General features: G+C 42.8%; 1 protein-coding gene and 1 non-coding gene across 2 annotated transcripts; both read left to right on the top strand.

Annotated features, from left to right (window-relative positions):
* Window positions 1–1,408: 1,408 nt before the first annotated feature.
* Window positions 1,409–1,491, top strand: TRNAL-CAG (transfer RNA leucine (anticodon CAG)). Its single transcript has one exon. It is a non-coding gene; the product is annotated as a tRNA-Leu (tRNA).
* Window positions 1,492–20,516: 19,025 nt separating this feature from the next.
* LOC149463858 (protein kinase C theta type-like) lies at window positions 20,517–23,369 on the top strand. The gene is given in 4 exon segments (XM_089674695.1): window positions 20,517–20,590; window positions 21,702–21,903; window positions 22,552–22,947; window positions 23,067–23,369. Coding segments are annotated over 4 exon segments (975 nt in total).
* The last annotated feature ends 340 nt before the right edge of the window (window positions 23,370–23,709 follow it).

Below are 23,709 nucleotides of genomic sequence, written 5' to 3'. Positions count from 1 at the left end.
CGCCGGAAATACGTCACCGCGCTTACGCCAACGTGTTTTGTTTTCAAAATTTTCGGTCTTTTTTTGTTAATTTATCAAAAAATAAAAACCCTGGCGATGATTAAATACCACCAAAAGAAAGCTCTACTTGTGTGAAGAAAATGATAACATTTTAGTTTGGGTACAGTGTTGTCTGACCGCGCAATTGTCATTCAAAGCGTGAGAACGCTGAAACCTGAAAAATGGCCTGGGCAGGAAGAGGGTAAAATTGCACGGTATTTAAATGGTTAAGTGCTTCCCATACATTATGCAATTTTCTTTCACTCCAGGAGTGGAAGGAAAGAAAATTGCTTGATTTCCCCATCAACACAGTCAATGTGGAAGGGGAAATCCCTCCCACAGCGATATTGTATTCTGACAGCAGGAGGTCTCCCCGCAGTTGCCATCAGAATACAATATTCCCTGCTGCCGGCTATAGCCAGTTGCAGTGATTGTACACCCTGACAGGCTGATTGTACTGAAGTCGATCAATAGACTGCACTGGCACCTGGGAATAGATCGCGACGGGTACATCGGGTATGGGTACGTTGCTTTGCCCAGAGCTGCCACCCATTCGCTATGTACATGGGGGCTGGGCTGCAAGTAAAGTCAAACATGTTTTTTTTTTTACATACCGTCACCAGTGTAGTAAAGCGTCACAATATGACAGGTGTGGCAGTAATCAGGGACACTGACTGGTGACAAGAAAAAAAAAAAACAAAACCTAAAAAAATGTTTTTTTTTAATATTATTTTTTTACTACTTCCATCAGAGTAGTTCATTGTTATCATAGTAACATTGAACTACTCTGGGGGGGTGATTAGGTTTTTTTTTTACTTTTACACTTTGCTGGTGTAAGTACATTGCGCTAGCGATGCTATGAACTGTAATTAATAGATTAGTATCCTAAACTGTCATGAACTTAGTGATCTGTGATTGGCTACAGCTAATCACATGGTACAGGGTGCTCTGATTGACCCAGATACCATGTGGTACCATGTGAGTCAAACACAGCTCACTAGTATCAGAAGCAAAGCTGGTTTGAATGAAATTCACAACAGCTTTGTAGACATAGTGATCACATGATCACTGGGTTTCCAATTACTGGGATCCACATTTCACTACATCCAGTGGACACAGCGTTTGTGGGGGGGTGGGTGGGTGTCAGTACAGGAAGAGCGACATCCACATAGCTCTGCCACAACATGGGCGGTTGGCAGGTGGTTATACTTTATTATTACGAACACAAAAAAAGTCGCATCAAAGCTGCACACAAGCCACATTAAAGTCTTACCCATTCAAAGTTGTAACCATCCAAAGTTGCATCATACGCACGAATACGCACTACATATGAGTGTCATCAGGATCGCACTGGGAGGGCACTCAACAGGTCAGAATGGCCGAGCGGTATAAGGCACTGCGTTCAGGTCGCAGTCTCCACTGGAGGCGTGGGTTCGAATCCCACTTCTGACAGCAATTTCAGCTTTTCATATCTTGCTCTTTAGGTTCTCTTGCTCGTTTAGCGCTCTATCTCTAGTGAAAAAAAAATCTGCTGCAGGGAAAAAAAAGTTCCTGACCTTTTCCAAAAAGTGCATTGGCTCAAAACACATAGATGTGAACGCATAGTGCGTTTCTGCAAACTGGAAAACACACTGAAATCTGCACAAGTGTGAACCTAGGGGAAAGGATTGCTGACAACATTTGGTTCATTTATCTGCAGGTCTAAAAAAAAGAGTTGTGGTCACCCGAGCAACCAGATTCTACCTTTCATTTTCAGACCTTCACTGGAAAATGATACTTGAAAGCTGAATGGTTTCTGTGGGACATCAGAACCAGGTCTTGAGGCCACTAACACTCATCAAAGGCCGCACTGGAATGAGATGTTTACTGGTTTAACAACCTTCACTTTAGTGATTTACAAAAACTTAGTTCAGAACATAATGAAATTTCAGAAACTGCAACGGGAGCATTTGTAAGGAAAAACCAAAGGCACATATTAGGTGTGATGTCCCATATCACATGTCTGATACATAGTATATTATTCCTACATTTGCACAAATGAAGACGTTGAGGGGCTGGTAGGATACCATGATGACCATTTTGGATGAAATCTAAGATGAATATAATATTCCAACATTCTAAAACTGAAATCTGGAGATGATCCATTCCATGCATTATACAAAGGAGACCCAGGACATTCAGTAGAAGATTTGGGACATGTATTCTCAATGCCAGAGTCTAGCACTGCCGCAGAAATTCGCATCAATCTCTTCTGCTAAAAGGAGCTCACCCACATGGAAGAAAAATATATTTTAAAAATATTCTTCCCAAATATATTGAAACATATTTGAAATACTACAATTTTGGCAGTATTCAGTATATTTCAATAAATATATATATATACTGTAGGTTGAAATGCGTTTTTATTACAAAATATATGAAAAATATTTTTAAAAATAATTTTTTCTAATATACTATATATCTTTAAAAATTAATTTAACCAGTTGCCTGCCAGCCACAGTACATATACTGTGGCAGAGAGGCACCACTGTGCAAAATCACGTTTATAAACGTCGTTCTGCATATCAGGTAGGGGGCGTGCGCGAGACACGCGACCGTCCTACCCGTGCCGCCGATCGCGGCCACGGGTGTCAATCACTGGGTCCCGGACGGTCATTACCCGCCGGATCCCGGCGATTGCCGGCAAACAGTGACACAGAGCACAGCTGCATTGTTTTCAATGCAGCCCTGCTCCCTGTCAGTTCCCAGCTCTCTGTTCCTGAGAGCAGAGATTAGCTTTCTGGGACAGCATGCAACAGTAAAGTACACACCCCCCGCCCACTAGTAAAACACTCCCCACACAGTTAACCCATTGATTGCCTAAAAAAAGTTAACCCCTTCCTCCCCAGTGCCATTAGTACAGTGTTAGGGGTTTTATTTTTGCACTGATTACTGTATTGGTGTCACAGGGGATGTCAGTGACCCTAAGTCAGTCCCCCCCCCCAGGGTCAGAATGTCCGCCGCAGTCCCGCAGTGCCGCCATAAGTCACTGATTGCCGCCATAAGTCGCTGATCGCTGCTATTATTAGTATAAAAAAAAAATTAAAAATCCAGTATCTATACCGCCATTTGTAAACGCTATAACTTTCACGTAAGCCAATTAATTTACACGTATTGGGATTTTTTTTTAGCCAAGACATGTCGCAGAATACATTTTGGACGAAATATATGATGAAATTTGATTTTTACATTTTTTTACTGAACATGTTTTAAAGCAAAAAGTCTAAAATATTGGTTTTTTTTTCTCAAAATTGTCGGCCTTATATTTTATAGCGCAAAAAATAAAAACCGGACAGGCAATCAAATACTACCGAAAGAAAGCTCAATTTGTGGGAAAAAAAGGATGTAAATTTAATTTGGGTGCAGTGTTGCATGACCGCGCATATGTCAGTTAAATTAACGCAGCGACATAACACAAACCGCTTCTGTAACCGCTTCCTGTTCACGCCCCTCCCAGATAGCGTCAGATTGTCCATCAGTACACCAGTAATCACATTTAACCCCTTGATTGCCAGGAACACGCTCATGCACAATAAACCTCTATTGCTAATATAGTGTCTGAACGAATCAATATCTTTGATCAGATCAGCACTATACCAGCGTTCACATTAGTATAGTGTCCCCAAAAACGCAGCGTTAGTGGAATCAGCCCCGGCACCTGCTAGCACCTGCGTTTAGCCCCTACGCTTACCCCCCCCTTCTCCCCCAGCAAGTGCAGTGTCAGTAGGTCACTGTCACTTGATACATTGCACACAAAACCACAGTGTTGGCAGAATCAGGCCTGATCTCTGTTAGCACTTGTCAGTAAATTTTGATGTCTCTCATATGCAGCAGAGTGACAGTACTAGTGCCACGCTACCTTTTGGTGAACTGGCGAGTACTAGTGGCCTAGTACATCCTGGTCTTTCACATATCTCGTAGATTGTAAGCTCCTAGGATCAGGCCCTACTAACCCTCTTGTATTGAACTGTATTGTTCTGTATTGTCTCCCGTTACATTATAGCGCTGAGCAAACTGTTGGCGCTATATAAGCCCTGTATAATAATAATAATAATAATAATAATACCAGCACTGCAGTATGACTTGGCGAGTCCCATAAGTGTAGTACAAACTGGTGTGGTGGCGAGCACAAGTATTGTCCTGCAACCACCAAGAATTTGCACACAGGCCTGTAGAGCCCCTAGTATCCTTCCGGATGTGCTTGCAAATCCCGATTGACAGCCCACAAATTCTGCAGCACCCGTACTTCCCCCATTCACTGCCCGACCCGGAATTCAGGTGGAAATAGCAAATATAACTACTCCCCTTGATTTTTTAGCTGTTTTTCACAGAATATTTGTATGCGCTGATTGTGGATCAAAGCAATTTATATGCACAACAATTTATCACCACCAACCCAAATTCAAACCTTGCCAGACCAGTCACATGGAAACTTACATAGCAGTCACATAGCAAAATTCTATGGTTTTAGAATTTACATTTTTTTTGGCCCTAACCCTCAACATGAGCATTACTACAAAAAATTAATTCCAGTTGTTTTGGTCCACAGACCCGATTCATCATATACCCATGTTCTTTGCTGCCATGGCCAGGCATAGATATGAGAGTATAATGTGTTTTCTGCATTTCAACAATACACTCTGTCATCCTTGAGGTGTCCCTGAATTTGACCGGCTCCACAAAATTCAGCCCCTCGTAAATCACCTTAACCAAAAATTTGCAGATGTCTATACTCCCCAGCAAAACATCTGTGTTGATGAGTCCCTGATTAATTTTTCTGGCCGCCTTGCATTCAAACAATTTCTCCCCAGCAAGCGTGCCAGATATGGGGTCAGGATGTAGAAGACCTGTGAGAGGGCAACAGGCTATACTGATAAGTTTCGGATTTATGAGGGAAAAGATAGTCACGTGGAGCCCCTTGGATGCCCAGACTACATGGGGAGCAGTGGCAAGATAGTTCGGGACTTGGTGTCATCCTTTTTCCATATGGGGTACCACTTATACGTGGACAATGTTTATACAAGCGTGCCACTATTTAAACATTTGTTCAATCTTGGAACTGGTGCTTGAGGCAAAGTGTGACCTAATGTGTGCCCACCATTAGAAGTGGGTGGATGCAGGGCGGTATATTCTAATGGTGGGCATACCACACACTTTTTCTGGCAGAGATTTCTTCTCTTTTTTCGATCAGCCCACAGGCTGCATACAAAAAAAAAAGAACAACATAGCATATATACCCAACAAGGACCAGCGACGTACCGGTACATCACTGGACTTTGAATGGTTATACCAGGATGATGCCTACAGCTGCAGGCATCATCCTGGTAAAAAATTTTTCAGCCGGTGATCGGCTTTTATGTAAAAGCAATCCTAGTGGCTAATTAGCTGCAGGATTGCTTTTACAAGCAGTGGGAGATGATGCTCCCCACGGCCTTGTCGAGCAGTCCCGTGACATCGGGGGGAATCTGAGAATACAGCCAGTGTTTCTGCCAGCTGACCATAGAGCTGACTGGAGACTGGAATGGTGCCAATCATATCATATAAACAGAACCATTTGTAAATTGGGAAAGCATCTGATCACACCGATCTTGGTTTGATTAGATAATGTAAGGGCAGAGGAGATATCCAGAGTCTGATAGACCCCAGATTTCTCAAAAAAGAATATATGACAATGCCCATTGAAGTAATAGGGGATATTTGCATTCCCTGTGATAGCATTAAAAGTGATAAAAAAAAAATGAAAGTTACAGTGTAAAAATAATAAAAAAATCAAAATAACTTAAAAAAAATTAAAAACTCGCCCCTCCCATGCGCGCACACCTGTGTGCACAAGCGTTGACCCTGTGCCAGTATGTAAACAGCGGTTGCACCATGCACGTGAGGTATCGACACGAATGTCAGATCAAGGGCAGTAATTCTAACACTAGACCTCCTCTGTAAATCTAAAATGGTAGCTTTTAAAGGCTTTTAAAGCGTTGCCTATGGATATTAAAAACGTAGGCAGTTTTTCGCCATTGCACGGGGCACGCGCAGTTTTAATGCATGTCGTGTTTGGTATCTATTTACTCAGCATACCATTATCTTTTATATTTTACCAAATAATTGGCCAATATATTGTGTGTTTGTGCATTAAAAGTAAAAAAGTGTATATTTTTTTAAAACGTGCTTTTGAAAAAAATCGCTGAGCGAGTACTATGTGCCATGAAAAATTGTAGTACCCTCCATTTTATTCACTAGGGTGTCTGCTTTAAAAAAATATTTAATGTTTGGGGGTTTAAATTAATTTCCTAGCAAAAAATACTGATTTTTTTCATGTGAACAAAAAGTGTCAGAAAAGGCTTGATCTTCAGGTGGTTAGAAGTGTGAATGTGTGGCATAAACTTCTAATGCTGGGCATAAAACGCCCCCACCCCCCAAAACGACCCCTTTTTGGAAAGTAGACACCCCAAACTATTTGCTGAGAGGCATGTTGAATCAATAGAAGAATTTTACCACAAGTTTTTGGAAAATGACAAAAAAAATATTTTTTTTTTTTACACAAAATTGTCACTTAAATGATTTACTGCTCACACATGCCATGGGTATATGTGGAATTACTCCCCAAAATACATTCTGCTACTTCTCCCGAGTATGGGGGTACCACATGTGAGAGACATTTTGGCAGTCTAGCCAAGTACAGGACCCCAAAATCCAATAAGCACTTTCAGGCTTTTAAAGGGCTTTATTTCCTCATTACACTTCCAGACTACCTATCGCAGTTTCGGAGGCTCTGAAATGCCAGGAAAGTACCTAACCCCCTAAATGAGCCCTTTTTGGAAAGTAGACACCCCAAGGAATTTGATAAGAAGCATGGTAAGTATTTTGCAGATCTCATTTGTTGCCACAAGTTTTTGGAAAATGAAGAAAAAAAACAAAAACCTAATTTTCTATTTTTTTATATATTTCAAAACCTTGTGAGAAAAAATGAGATCTACAAAATACTCACCATGCCTCTTTTTAAATTCCTTGGGGTGTCTACTTTCCAATAAGGGATCATTGGGGGGGGGGGGTTTGGTGCTCTCCTCTCTCATGTCAGGGCCTTCAAAACTGTGATAGGTAGTGAGGAAGTGTAATGAGGAAGTTACGTACCTTCAGGCTTTCAAAGTGGTCATTGGATTTCAGGCCCCTGTACGTGGCTAGGCTCCCAAAAAGTCTCAGACATGTGGTATCCCCATACTCAGTAGAAGTAGCAGAATGTATTTTGGGGTGTAATTCCACATATGCCCATGGCTTGTGCAAGAAATAAATCATTTAAATGACGACTTTGTGTAAAAAAAAAAAAAGTCATTTTCCAGAAACTTGTGGAAAAAAATAAATCTTCCATAGAATCAATATGCCTCTCAGCAGATACTTGTCTACTTTCCGAAAAGGGGTCATTTGAGGGTGTTTGTACTATCCTGGTATTTTAGCACCTCAAGAAATGTGATGGGCAGTCAGAAAGTAAAAGCTGTGTAAATTCCATTATCTATACCATAGTTTGTAGATGCTATAACTTTTCACACAAAGCAATAAATATACACTTACTGGGATTTTTTTTTACCAAAAACATGTAGTAGAATACATTTTGGCCTAAATTTATGACGAAATTTTAGGTTTTTTTGGATATTTTTTATGACCGAAATGAGAAAATATTTTTTTTTTGTAAAAATATATGTTAAAATTACTTTTTTAGATTTAAAAAAAAAATCTGAAGAATATATTTAAAAAATATATATTTTAAAAAATATTTTTCATATATTTTGTAATATATAAAAAATTAGCAGTCCACATGATCTCTAGGATGAGTGTGGGGTCAGGAGCTGACGGGTGAACATACGGTCTGGAAACACCCGGCGAGCTGTGATAGAGTGAAGCAATCACTCTGGAGTAGACAAGAAGAGAAACACAGCGCCTCTGAGTGTAGACTGTAAGACGTATTTAATGGTCAAGACATGTTACACCACTCACATGTAGATGGTAATAAGTAGGCTCATAAGGGGTTAAAAGAGCACCACTCCTCATGGCTGGGTTCTGGAACAGTGAACAAGAATGCTGGCTGCACAGCAGGGAGTGCTGGGGGGGTGTTGAGTGAAGCCTGATGTAAAAACCTGGCAAGTCTGTGTGAACTCTGGCTGGACAGCAGGGGGCGCTGAAGAGGTGTTAGATGAAGCCTGATGTGAAAGGCTGGCAAGTCTCTGTACACACCGGAGCAGGGGTGATGGCGTGTGATGTCATAAGCATGCGACACGCTTCTGAGCATGCGCAGGCTCCGAGGAGCGGCACGATCCTTTCTCAAGCATGCTTGATATATATTGTATATATCATATGCAAAGCACTGTATAAATTGATGGATACAAGTACCTGTAATAATAATGGTTGTAGATTTCCCTGGTTTGCATTACTTCCTTGTTTCCAATTTACCATCTTGATTGAATAAAAAAAAAAAAAGAACAAGAAAAATCCAAATTAAAAGACATAAAATATATTTTGCAGTAGCGAGTACATTGCGGCTGATCTTCACTCTCCTGCAGAGCTACAATGGTCAGCAAGACACTACAAGGAATATAACTGGATATTAACATTTACAAGTAATGAGATGATTGATCCAGGGAATATTCATTTGCCTTAGAGGATCTGGAAGGTTTTTTCCCCCCCGTTGGAGCAAATTGGACCATTCTTTAGACCTGGTTCACATCATTGCAGGTGGTCGCGGGTGTGGGAATCGCAACTGTTCCTGTGCCCGCAGCCAAAATGCACTGCTCTTTAAAAATGTGCAGGGTTGACACTCATTCTTAATAGAACCCCCACGCATCTAAAAATGCTTTGCGGATGCGGGAACCATAGGGAAATGGTGCAAAACCACCTTGGGATTTCCCGGTCATGCATTTTCAAAATGGTGCAGGAACTTTTTTCTTGCATCAAATGCAGGCAGAACAGCCCTTTCAAATGAATGGTCTGCCGTGCCTGCACAAACAGGGTCAGCGGTGTGAACCAGGCCTCAAATTTTGTATCAAATGTTATAAAATGTATTCATTCAGAAAAACGCTCATTTTTTTTTTTAGTTCACAAAAACACAATATTATCTGCAAATTTTAAACAATTTTATTGTTTGTTGTGATTATATTTAGTTGTACATGTCGTTGCATTTAGCCTGCATTGTGTCTGGTGTTTCTGAACAGAAAAAGATGTCAAATTTTTTTATTTTGAATTATCTCCAAATTAACCATAAAATATAAAACAATGTGTCAAATTCATAATTACCAAACATATTTATTGTCTAAAAACAGCACGTGGTTGTGAAATAGCAAAAATAAAAAAAAAATGACAATACTCCAAATTATGAATAGGTGACACCGCTTATCAATTTAGAGTTTAACCAAAAAAGGTGGCCCTAAAATTATTCTCGTTTCTGTGGCATCCCTGGGGTCAAATAATATGCTGTGTAATTGGATTTTAAGTACGTATTCGAATCCCACCTGTGTGTGTATTCTTTTTACCTACATATGTGTGTGTGGGGGTCTTATACATTTTTTAAATAATAATTATTTTTTTAATAAGTGTAATTTTTATAAAACATTTGCATACATTTTTTTGCATGGAGATTTATTTCTGTCACAATGAAGCTGGCTTACCACCTATGTAACAATATAAAATATAGAAAATAATGCAAAAGGTCCTTGGTGTACTTTAAAAAACAAAACAAAACTAAATTGTTTCACCTGCTTAGGTTACAAGTAGAGAACGCAGAGAGTTTAGAGTTAGGGACCATACTTATCAGAGATGCCTCGAAGTGATAGTGCGGCTTCCACATGTATTTGGAAATGTGTGCAACAAAAACCTCTGCTTTTAAACTGAGTAGTTAACCACTTCCTGCCCAACCTCGGTACATTTACTTTGGGTTGGAATCCCTGGCAGGCTGGATCATGTACGTGTACATGTATTTATATATATATATATATATATACACAAGGTCTGTCCTGAAAAATAATAATACAATGAGAACAGTTTGCAGGACATCAACCTGGCAGCCGAGGAGAATGGACTGGAATGCACATGAATGAACAAAGATGACTTGACTGTACTAGTCAGCAGGGGTGCTAGATGCCATTGGGTGAACATGTTTACTGTGGCCATCGCATTCAAAATGACTGAATGAGTAGAGCAATGAATCTGTATCAAGAGCCAAAGCTGTCCAGAGGCGGTGTGAGTCTACATCTCCCTCACTAGGAAGAGCCCCGTGGATATCGGCAGGAGGCAACCTATGATCCTGTGGCTACATGAGTATTCACATTCAGAATACTTTATTCATCCTCAGGGCTACAAGTGTGACAGTGTGGTGCTCTGAGACCCTGGGAAGAGTACAGGTCACAGACAGCTTAGAGATCCTATGGGACTTTACTTTGTGAAAGCACATCCACATGTTGTGCAGTACAGCCGGCAGTTGTGCAATACAGTTGTTCAGAGCAATCAGAAGTTAAGCAGTGCTCAGGTTGTACAAGTGTTGCAGTTCCGGGGTTTCCCAAGCTCTCTACCCCTTTCCAAGTTCATTGTTCCCTAATAAAAAAAACAAAACAAAAAGAAACCCCTAGACTGATCTGTGAGCCAGAGGAAGAATTTTCCAATGGGGACACTAGTTCTGGTGACCTTGAGGTCCCCAAGAAATTCCCTTAATTTGCAGGGATTTCCTCTCACTTCCTGTTTTGGCTGTGGGTCAGGAAGTGAAAGTAAATCTCTAAATTGGGACAAAGAGGGCAAAAATAAACTGACAGGGGCCATAACCCCCTTACTCTATCCAAAATGAAAAAAAAAAAGCTTTGTCTATAGTTTTACTTTAAATGAGAACCTGCCATATCCCCACTGTGGAGTGATATACAGAACATTCTATGACAATAGATCACTCATCATTTCCTATATAGTTAGTTATATGGGAAGGATACATTCTTGAGGTGTATTGGGACATACTGTATATATAGTGTTCTATAGAAAAACAATCCAACAAAACCAATCCATACACATACACTAGGCGTTTAGCCCTGAAACATGACGATGCACCAAGTGGTACTTACATTTAGGGCAGTATGCACCCCAGGAAGAAAGCCCACCTCCCTCTACCGCTGACTCCCTGCAGCCAGAACGGACAGCTGCTGCACACTAGAGCCCTGTGGTTTGTGTGTGACAGCCATCCATTGCTGTGTGAACGGGCCCTTAGTGCTTGCTCAGGTCTAGACAGTAGTAACAAGTACAGTATATGGTAGAAAGATAGTCCAGCACAGCACACCCCGCTTGTCTATCCTGCAGCAGCCATTGGAGGGGAGCTGTGATTGGCTGGCTGCATGGATCGCTGGTGGCTGTGTGGAGCCACGATGTGAAAGGGAGAAAATGCTTGACTTCAGATGACAGGGCTAGGCTGCATTGCCATAGGAAATTAGGGTGGAACTGGACAGCCTACCTGACCTGGACACCTACCCACAGGCAGCCTCTGTTGGTCCCCCTCCCCCGCTGACCCAATGGGAAGTACTGCCTGTACCCCCTATCAATGGACCTGCTAACTTGTAATATGTAGTATTTGTAGACTGGGCCAGAGGGAGGCCTGGAGTATTGGGAGAATGGTCATTACAGATGACCTATAATGTTGTCCAACTATAATGGTGAATGAACTGAAGTGTAAGTGGACCAAACTGGAGCATAATCTGGAGTATTAGCAGGCCAGACTGGAGGCTGACTTGTAGCAAAGACATTGTTCATAGATTAGGTTTTACCTCCTCCTGGGGCAACTGCTTGGTGCTGATCCTCAGAGCTTCCAGTGGGGTTTTGGCCTTTGAGCTGTTCATGGTGACCGGCCTTCTCTGAGCCCTGGATTCTGCCTTCTGGTCATTCATCTCCTCCTTCCTGTGATCTCCCTGAATCTGAGCTCCTTTACTGGCTGCCATTTTATTCTGGCCTTCCAGAAACATCTATCTTTAACAGAAATAACATGTAAGACAAGTAAATAACTTTATAATAAAACATAAAAGTAGACCAATCACATCCACATTTCATATAATCAAATGCCCCCATCAGTGTCCCATAAATCAACTGCCCCAAATATTAACTGCCCCAGCACAGTTTCCTTATAAACCATTTGCCCCATCACAATGTCCCCACAGATAAGTTTCCCCCATAGATTAATTGCCCCATCAGAGTGCCCCATAGATTAGCTGTCCCATTGCAGTGTCCCAATAAATCATTTACTCCAGCTCAGGCCCCTCATAGATTAATTGCCCCATCACTATACCCCTACAGATTAGTGTCCCCATAGACCATTCTCCATCATCACAGTGTCCTTGTAGATCAGTTGCCTCATCAGAAGGCTCCACATGTTAGTTGCCCCATCACAGTACCCCCAAAGAGTGGTTGCCCCATCAGCATGCCCCCATAGATTACTTGCCTCATCACAGTGCCCCCAAAGACAAGGTGCCCCATCAGTGTCCCCATAGATTACTTTCCCCATCACAGTGTCCCCATAGAATACTTGCCCCGTCACAGTGTCCCCAGAGATTATTTGCCCCGTCACAGTGTCCCCATAGATTACTTGCCCCGTCACAGTGTCCCCATAGATTATTTGCCCCATCACAGTGCCCCCATAGACCAGCTGCCCCATCACAGTGTCTCCATAGATTACTTGCCCCGTCACAGTGTCCCCATAGATTATTTGCCCCATCACAGTGTCCCCATAAATGACTTGCCCCATCACAGTGTCCCCATAGATTACTTGCCCCATCACAGTGTCCCCATAGATTACTTGCCCCATCACAGTGTCCCCATAGATTACTTGCCCCGTCACAGTGTCCCCATAGATTACTTGCCCCGTCACAATGCCCCCATAGACCAGCTGCCCCATCACAGTGTCCCCATAGATTACTTGCCCCGTCACAGTGTCCCCATAGATTATTTGCCCCGTCACAGTGTCCCCATAACTTACTTGCCCCATCACAGTGTCCCCATAGATTACTTGCCCCATCACAGTGTCCCCATAGATTACTTGCCCCATCACAGTGTCCCCATAGATTACTTGCCCCATCACAGCGTCCCCATAGATTACTTGCCCCGTCACAGTGTCCCCATAGATTATTTGCCCCGTCACAGTGTCCCCATAAATTACTTGCCCCATCACAGTGTCCCCATAGATTACTTGCCCCATCACAGTGTCCCCATAGATTACTTGCCCCATCACAGTGTCCCCATAGATTACTTGCCCCGTCACAGTGTCCCCATAGATTACTTGCCCCATCACAGTGTCCCCATAGATTACTTGCCCCATCACAGTGTCCCCATAGATTACTTGCCCCATCACAGAGCCTCCATAGACCAGTTGTCTTATCACAGAGCTCAGTGTACCTCTCTGAGATGTCTCTGTAGTCTGACAGGCAGGAGGTGGGAGGAGGAAAGTACAGCAGGACACACAGCACACACGTGATGTCATTGATTGCTAGGGATGGCGGTCAACCAATAACTGCTGCTAATGTGGACCTGGACGTGTGGGCGGTCCATTGTTATAGTGCAGGTTCTATGATCCTGTGTAGGAGGTGGAGTCAGGGACAATATGTGGGAGGAGACTCACCTAGTCTCTTGGTATATGAAAGAAGATAAGAGAACTTATTCTGAGAAATGGGCGGAGCAGAATAGTGTTCTGGGGGAGGTGCTAGAAGAGGAGACTGCATCTGTCAGCTGTGGCCCCCCCCCCACACACACACACACACACAGTGCCCGGGTCATGTGACCCTTCCTTGTCCTGGCCCTGCTTCCATTAGTATGGAGACATATAACCCCCATCAATTGTAAGTATAATCAGGCACAAGTAAGATTGCCTTCACTTCTGACCGACATGGGAGCCTCGTGTGTTTTGTGCGTGGGGTTTTTTTTTGTGCGTTTTTGGCACGCCATGTAGGGCAGTCCTCTCATGGTAATAAAAGTGCCCCCAGTAGCTCCTGTACCCTTCTCTGGGGTCGGCTTTGGTGTGTTTTTGAATAGCATTTTGTTTTTTCCCATTCCTGCAACAAAACAGGCATTTGTTTAGTGTGTTTAGGGGGCCATTATTATTATTATACAGGATTTGTATAGTGACAACAGATTACGCAGTGCTTTATACCATAAGGGCACACAGTACAATCACAATACAAATGAATACCGGAGGGATCAGAGGGCCCGGCTCCATTCACAATGAATGGCACCCAATTGCAGAATCCATATGCTGCCCAATGCGTGTCACCAAAAAAAGCTAAACAACAATGTGCTTTTGGCATGTGCCTGGTGTGACTGCGGCCTTAATGACTTTTACTATTACTATAGTATATAGTATACTATACTATTCAGTGCTTCAGGGACAAAAATGAGAATTTATCACGTGTGCAGAAAAAAATTTAAGTCCAGCAGTGAAAGGGTCAAAATTATAATTAAAATGAATATCTGAGCTCTCACCCCTCCCCCTCTCTGGCAGTTGCAGTTCCTCATGTCTGTAGATATCACTACACCCCCCCCCCACATAATCTGCTGCACCCTCTTTTCGAATACGGCACCATTCACATCTGTGCATTGTGAGAACGCACGCACTTTTTTGCACGCATTCCCAGAAAGTATGAAAAATGCGCATTGCGCTTGCGGTGCACGTCACACGTCAAATGCGCTATAAAAAGCACAAAGCTCCATGCCGGAAAAGGTCCGGGAGTCTCTTTTTGGCATGTTTTGTTGCACAGAGGAAGCCCATTCACTTCAATCATTTGCTGTTGTTCAAACAATGCAGCAAAAAAAACATGAAAAAGGTGCAATGAATGTGATGCAGCACTGTGAATGGGGGCCATTCCCTGCTTACCAGCTGAAAGTTAAAATCAGGAAGACTGGTAATGCCTGCACCAGCTGCCAGCAAGTGTATTGCATGTATTCCATTTTTGATGCGTTTTGCGTTTTAAATCTGCCTAGCAACAAGAAAAAGAAAAAAAAAATGGAAAAAAAGCATCAAAAACGCAATGCAGAAATGGCTGAAATGCAACCTGCACAGGTGGGAACCTAGCCTAAGTCCCCATCATCCCCTGCTTACCAGCTGTAAGTTAAAATCAGGAAGACTGGAAATGCCTGCACCAGCTGCCAGCAAGAGAGAGAAAATACCGAGACAAAAATGAGAAAAAAAGAAAGACGGAAAAAGAAAAAAAAAACTGTCCAGCAGTGAAAGGGTTAATGTGATCATAAACATGAATATCTGAGCGCTAACCCCTCCCCTTCTCTGGCAGTTGCAGTTGCTTGTGTCTATTGACACCTCTCCCCCCTCCCCCGCCGATCCTCATGTGTAATCTGTTGCACCCCCTTTTAGATTAAGTCCCCATCATCCCCCGCTTACCAGCTGAAAGTTAAAATCAGGCAGACTTGAAATGCCTGCACCAGCTGCCAGCAAGAAAGAATGAATGATTGAAACATGACATCAGCAGAGGTTTGAGAATGCTAAACAAATACCAGAAGCATTAGAAAAAAATAAAAAAAAATCTATTTTGTTTCGTAATAAATGATAGAATAAAAGATCCAAAACAAAAATCAAGACAAAATAAATATATAAATAATAATAAAATAAAATACTGAGAGAAAAATGAGAAAAACAAATAAAAACTGCCCAGCACTGAATGGTTAATATGATCATAACCATCATAAACATGAATATCTGAGCGCTCACCCCTCCCCTTCTCTGGCAGTGGCAGTTGCCTGTGTCTCTGGACATCCCTCCCCCACTGAGCCTCATCTGTAATCTGTTGCACCCCCTTTTAAAGTCTCCATCATCCCCCACATACCAGCTGAAAGTTAAAATCAGGCAGACTTGAAATGCCCGCACCAGCTGCCAGCAAGAGAGAACGAATGATTGAAACATGACATCAGCAGAGGTTTGAGAATGCTAAACAAATACCAGAAGCATTAGAAAAAATAAAAAAGTCCATTTTGTTTGGTAATAAATTATAAAAGATACAAAAAAAATCAAAACAAAATAAATAAATAATAATAAAATAAATGTGAGACAGAAATGAAAAGATTTGCTGTGCAGGACGGCTTTCTATTCAGTGATAAGGCTCAATTCACAGTGTTATCATAGGAATAATGACCTTTATTTGAGCCATGGGACTGGAAGGGTTAAATCTCCATCAAAATAACTGTCATATCAATAAAAAACCCAACATTTCTCTTAAAGGGGCCATCCTGTATACTGAGCCTACAGGCTGAATTCACAAGGAGAAATTAGGACGTGGCCCCTTTAAGAAAAATCTTGGCTCAGTGCCAAGCTGTGATGTCATCAGCTGTGATGTCATTGGCTGTGATGTCATTGGCTGCCCTGGTATCAGGAGTCACTCAGCAGAGTCCCCTCAGTTGCTACTCGTTCTTTGAACAGTGCACACGTGTCATCTTTGCTCCTGTGAATTTTTCCAGCTATTTCATTGGCTCAGATTTCATTTGATCAGTTCTGATTGCGGTTTCATTCTTGCCTGCCTTAAGCCCGTTTTACGCCTGTTTTGTTATTTTTATTAATGAAACTATTTCAGCGTAAAACAGTTGTTTCTGCGAATCCCACCAAACAGGAACCAATCAGAGGAAGGCCAGCGATGGAAGGAGGTATCATTGAACAGCTTGCAGATCCCCCAATCAGAAAGCCCCCCATGAAGAGGGCTCGCGCTTTTGTACGCCGCTGCTTCAGAGTCGTCGTTGGATGCTTTGGTGTCGGCTGCCATGTTTGTGGCCCACACCAGAAGACGGACGATTGGAATGGTAAGTATTGTGATATTTATTCATACAAGTGGGCGGGGACATTGATTTGCTCCTCCCCATTCCCATATGTACACACCCATATATATATATATACAGGTCAGGACAGCACACACCCAGCATGGCACTTAGTCCTTCAGGTGCAGAGCAGACAATGGAGATCAGCCAAGCTCCAATATATAGAAACACAGAAAAGCCTCCAATCTGCAGCACCTCGTCCATTTATTAGGGTACAGATCACAAAGTCTATGGGAACCATACAAGCCCCGCCCACATTAGAATTGTAACCCCCAATCTGCAGAGGATTTCATATGTAGAGAAGCAAATAGTAATCAAATGTTTCCAATCACTGAGCTGTCCTCTGCGCCCCATACAACAACAACAACAACAACAGCTTGTGTCCCTCTGGTGTGACTGGGGCGAGGAAGTGACATCACACAAACAAACATGTCCTCCTTCCCTGCTCTGTGTGATGGTTCTGAGGAGAGGGGGGGTGTGGGGGTCTGAGGAGAGGTGTGGGGGGGGGGTATGAGGAGAGCTGGGGGGAGGTGGGGGGGTATGAGGAGGAGAAGGGAGCTCTAGCTCTCAGTTGCCCCCTCCCCCCTCCAGTTGTACTCACAGTTACCAGGCTGGAGATGTCTTCTTCCCATCTCTGGATATGGGACAAGTCACATGACAAGGGGAGAGCCAACCAGAATGCAGTGTGCCCTCACTACTCAGCAGAGAACCGTTGAGACTGCAGTTAGTCTCAGTGCAGGCTCTCCATCTCCCCCTACTGGCTGGAGGGAGGAATACATCAGAATCCTCTTCCCAGCAGAACTTGGCCGCTCTTCTTGTGATTGGAGGAAATAACTCCTGTCAGTGAGGAGCGGCACAAGCGGCAAAGTCGCCAGTGCACCCCCCCTTAACACTCTGCCATGGCAGGAGCCAACTCGGCCCCTCCCTCCTCCCAGCCCTGAATACAAGGCTTCCTGTGATTGGCTGAGCAGCACTCAGACCGACTGGATTTTGTCCTGGTAGTGGGAAGTCCCCATCCTGCTGCTGAAACCTAGCGCTGTATACTGTATGTAGCTGAAGGCCAGCAATAGTCATCCCCGTGTCCCTGTCATGTCAGATTTACTTATTGTCCCTGGAAATTAAGTTTTTTTTAATTACGGATATTTATATATCACGCGGCCAATTTACGCAGCGCTCTTACATGTATATATATATATTGTACATTCACATCAGTCCCTAACCTTCAGGGAGCGTACAATCTAAGGTCCCTAACTGACGTTCATACATACACATGCTAGGGCCAATTTAGATAGGAACCAATTAACCTGTCAGCATGTCTTTGGAGTGTGGGAGGAAACCGGAATACCCGTAGGAAACCCACGCAGATACAGGGAGAACATGCAAACTCCAGGCAGGTGGTGACATGGTTGGGATTCGAACCAACGACCCTAGTGTGTTTTGAACTTTTCTATCTATAATTTTATGTTGCATAAAGAAAAATATATGAAATGTAGGGGAATGTGCTAATCTCTATTCCTCTTTTTTTATTGCAGATGCAGCCGGTATTTACTGCAGACACCGCTCACACAGCAGGACTGCCCCAGTGAGCGAGACCAAATGTGAAATCCACATTGAGACTCCGCCGGAGTGTGACATTCATGTTGAGGTTACACCAGAACATGATGTCCACACCGAGAGTCCACCAGAGTGTGATCTTCACTTTGAGACTTCGCCAGAATGTGACGTTCATGTTGAGATTCCACCAGAACATGACGTTCACATTGAGACTTCACCAGAATGTGACGTTCATGTTGAGATTCCACCAGAACATGACGTTCACATTGAGACTTCGCCAGAATGTGACGTTCATGTTGAGATTCCACCAGAACATGACGTTCACATTGAGACTTCACCAGAATGTGACGTTCATGTTGAGATTCCACCAGAACGTGACGTTCACATTGAGACTTCGCCAGAATGTGACGTTCACGTTGAGATTCCGCCAGAACGTGACGTTCACATTGAGGCTTCACCAGAATGTGACGTTCACATTGAGGCTTCACCAGAACATGACGTTCACGTTGAGGCTTTGCCAGAATGTGACGTTCACGTTGAGGCTTCGCCAGAATGTGACGTTCACGTTGAGGCTTCGCCAGAATGTGACGTTCACGTTGAGGCTTCGCCAGAATGTGACGGTCACATTGAGGCTTCGCCAGAATGTGACGGTGACTTTGAGGCTTCGCCAGAACGTGACGTTCACGTTGAGGCTTCGCCAGAATGTGACATCCACATTGAGGCTCCACCAGAATGTGACATCCACATTGAGACTCCATCAAAATGTGATGTTTACATTGAGACTCAATCAGAAACTGATGTCCACATTGAGATTCCACCAGAATGTGACAGTGATCAGTCCACCAGCACTGTGGAACCTATCCCAGAGTTGGAAGGCTACGAAGTCCTTCACCTCCTCGGACAGGGATGTTTTGGAAAGGTAAGTTGTTGGATCTTTTCTTGGATTTAAAATCATCAGATAGAGCGGCTGAAGATTAGAACCTTTGTCGGGTTTTATCACTCCAAGGCTGCATTAGAGAGATTTCCCCTCACTTCCTGTACTACTGACAATGGTTTCACCAGACAGGAAGTGATGGAAAATGTAAGGACACCCCCCACCCCCACTCTACTAAAGAAAAACCTTTTTTTCGGTCTTTGTGGCTGTTACAGAGTTCTTGCTCCATGCTGATTGGAGAGCCCTGGACTCTGATTAAGAAAGGCATTTGCTGAACCTCTGCACAGAGATCCCCACAGAGAGCAAAAGTCCCACTCTGAAGCATGCTGGCAGGACACAGGCTTTTGTATTCAGGTTGTGGCTGCTTTTCGATTAAAAACCATGAAAAGACTTTTATTGCGCATATTTTGCTTTGTTGCATCTTCAATGTAGTTTGCTGATTTCAGCTGAAAGTTTAATTGGGCTTCCAAGTATATAACACAGAAGTAATCCGGGTGGTGAAATGTAGTTGTAAGGACAATGGCTTTTTCATGAAGCAATGGGTTGTGGTGGAATAGGGGGTCTCACTTTTCTTCATTGACTTATATCTCTGTGCAGCGGGATAAGTGAGACTCCAGACAGGAGTGAGAGAAGGCCCTGGAATTTGAGCAGTTTCACCAATGTAGACCCTGTGATGAATAAAATGCAATTTTAGTGATTCTAGCCATTATTGTGCACCCATAAATGACATATTCAATGTGAATAAACTTCACCAATTGTCAGCTCTAATTTTCTTTCCCTCTTTCCCCTCCAGGTGGTTTTGGCATCACAAATCTCCACTGATAAGCTGATGGCTGTCAAAATCCAGAATAAGAAAGACAACAAGTTTGAAGATCTCCTTAAGGAGAGCCAAATAATGAAGAAAGTTCATGCCAGCCCTTTCTGCACTCATGTATATGATGTTATGGTGACAGAAGTAAGTAACTCTACCCTCTACTTATTATGTGGCAGAGGTCGCTGTTAAATGGTTATCCTCTCGGGATACTGCTATAAGTGACACCTACCTCTCACAACCTACAAAGATGAATAGGGATTCACGGAGCAAATCATTTCTATAACCTCAATCTTTCTTTCCTCTGTGCAGGATCATGTATGCTTCGTCATGGAATACCTGAGTGGTGGAGACCTGGATCACTTCTTGGAACAACGCAAACCAGTAAATATTGAGACAACAAGGTAAGTCAATAGGAGTGCCATGATAATAGTGATGGGGGTAGAACATAGAACTGTAGATAGATCACAGCAGTGTGTAGACGTGTTCTAGAAACAAGATAGGTAAGATAATAGGGTAGACTTGTTCTAGATACAAGATAGGTAAGACAATAGGGTCACATGATTATAGGGATGTAGAACTTAGTACTGTAGATAGATCACATCAATGTGTAGACTTGTTCTAGATACAACATAGGTAAGACAACAGGGTACCATGATCATGAGGATAGAGGTAGAACCTAGTACTGTACATAGATCACATCAAAGTGTAGGCTTGTACTAGACACGAGATTGCGGTGGGAAAGTCTGATATTCAGTAAATCTGTCCTTTCTAGGCTCTCCCTATACATATACAATGAGTAGACATCCCAGGCACCGGATATATCTCAGAAAACGTCTAGTGAGACTGATTCTGGACAATCTGTCTTGCTCTGAGAATGATCTGTAAGCGTGCACCTACAGATGTTGTCCATATACATACTGTTATATCCAATCCATCCGTTACTGGTCAATTCATCATCCAGTGGAAGCCTTCAACTTTCCATCTGATTGGGCAACCTTTAACCCATCTCTTCTCAGCTTTACCAGCTATCATATTGTATGGGGGCCTATCAAAGAATCAATTCGATTTATATCTAACAAGTCCTTGTACAACATCATTTTTGATAAAGTTAGTTTGTAAATGTAGAACATTTTTTGTAGTTTTGGATGGAGCAGGAAAGCTTTTTTTAGCTTGCTTTCTGTTTTGGTCTTACATACACTTTAAGAGAGACTGTACAATCACATTCAGTCGTATTTGGACACCTTTTACTATCACAAAAAAATAGTGAAAATTTGCAAAGCCTATTTGCTACCAATTCATCGGCGATTTCAAATACCAGTATAAAACACTTCTATGTACAGTATTGTGCTAAATTCTGTCCTTACTGATAATATTTTCTTTCAACATAATTTAGTTATAGCAAAGGATACCTGACTATATCTGACCATTGAAGTGTTATCATCAATATTTTATTGGCTTTGGCTTAGATTATAATAAAATGCTTCATATCAATCTTTTCTCTCTCTCCATCAGATTCCTCACTGCGGAGATCATTTGCGGTCTGGAGTTCCTTCATGGCCAGGGGATTGTACACCGGGATCTGAAACCGGAAAACATTCTGCTGGATAGCGTTGGACATGTGAGAATCGCCGACTTTGGCTTATCAGCAATGGGTGTGGGCATGTCCCGGACCCTGACAGACTGGTACGGCACTCCACTGTACGTTGCTCCAGAAGTAAGTATTAGATCATTTTTGTTTTCCTGTCTTCTTGACAGTATTCAGTAATACTATTACAAATATATTATTACTATAGTAATATTCAGTATTAAAGTGTTACTAAACCCACAACAGTAAAATCAGTCTGTATATACAGTAAAACATGCTTGTTATACTCACTTTGGAACCTAAAAGGTTAATCCTCTGTCTTGTGTAAAAAGGCTGTTTGAGCCTGACTTCTCTGATCCTCCCCTTCTTCCAGTGTCCCTCTCTTATATGCTGATAAGGCATATTGTGTGGAGAGACATTGCACATGCTCAGTTTGGTGTGCATTGCAAGAGAGGTTTTTTTATTTTATTGGGAGAGTGTATGTGATCAGCACAGGGCTAATCAGCACTGTCCAGACAGAGGTCAGGAGTTATGAAAACTCTTCCTACAAGCTTTAACTAGTGCTCTGCTGGACACTGAGAGAAGTCACAAGACTGCTCTAACTGCTGATGAGAAAAGGGATTTAGCAGTTTATATCTACTAAAATAATTCCACTTCCATGTTCTGGGTACTGTGGGAGACCAGATATAGTGAATGCAGAGTCCTGGGTTTAGTAACACTTTAAGTAGTATTCTTGTCAGTAATCAGTATTGACCATTCTTTTTGATATTTCCACAGATCTACTTAGGTCTTCAATATAATTATGCCGTTGACTATTTCTCCCTTGGAGTTATAGTCTTCGAGATGGCGACTGGAAATCATCCATTCGACCGCCCAGATAACAACTTAGACACCAGCTCGGAGAGCGACTCGGACACCAGCTCGGAGAGCGACTCGGACACCAGCTCGGAGAGCGGCTCGGACACCAGCTCGGAGAGCGGCTCGGACACCAGCTCGAAGAGCGACTCGGACACCAGCTCAAAGAGCGACTCGAACACCAGCTCGGAGACTGACTCGGACACCAACTCATCGCCCATCAGAGTCAGCAAGGTGCTCAAAAACTCCATCTGCAACCATCATCCAAGTTTTCCCATTGACTTCAGTATGGATCTCCAGGACCTCATAGGGGATAAAGTAAGTAAACACCACCTATAGCATGCAAAAAATAGATATTCTTTTATTATTATAAAAGTAGAATTTCATTGTTATTGCCTTTTGTAAAATAGCTAACCTATTTTTGTATATTTTTACAGCTCTTATGCAAATGCCCCGACAAAAGACAGAGACGTGTTAAAGATCTGAGAAGCCACCCATTTTTCTGGGAGGTAGACTGGCTGAAAATGGATGCTGCCGAAGTGAGTCCACCATTTACCATGAAGATAAAGATGGAGATGGAAGAAATCATACCTTCTTCCAATGAGGAGCAGGAAGATCAGTTTATAGAAGAGGATAAGGAGCTTCATTGAGGGTTCTGATTTACCAGCAGCAGACGGGGAGAAATACAAAGACCACAGGTGCTATCAGCTCCCCCTGCAAAAGAACCCCCAGTCATCTAAGAACAACAGACTGGCTGCAACAGGAGGTTGGAGACAGTGGGCACAATTCACTAAGCGGTATCTTACCGCATCCGAGTATGTAGTAGGATACCGCACAGCATTTAAAAAAAAAAAAGTGAATTCGCTAAAAAACGCTACTAAAATACCGCATGAGTTATTTTATCAAGTCATGCAGTAAAAGCACCTTGTCCCCACATTGATGGGGACAAGGGCCTCTTTCCCACAACTGTGGCCTGTGGTTGTGGGGGGCTAATCGGGAACCTGGAAGCCCCCTTGCATGTATTGCACTAGCTGTGAGGGAAGGTTGGAGGCCAGTAGTTTTTTCCGCAGGTGTGCGTTG

Source organism: Staurois parvus, unplaced genomic scaffold (genome assembly GCF_062004578.1).
Source record: "Staurois parvus isolate SC_StPar_1 unplaced genomic scaffold, SC_StPar_1.0 ptg000151l, whole genome shotgun sequence".
In the NCBI taxonomy this organism is placed as follows: Eukaryota; Metazoa; Chordata; class Amphibia; order Anura; family Ranidae; genus Staurois; species Staurois parvus.
Note: the sequence above shows the minus strand (reverse complement) of the source record. Positions and strands in the feature narration are given on the sequence as shown.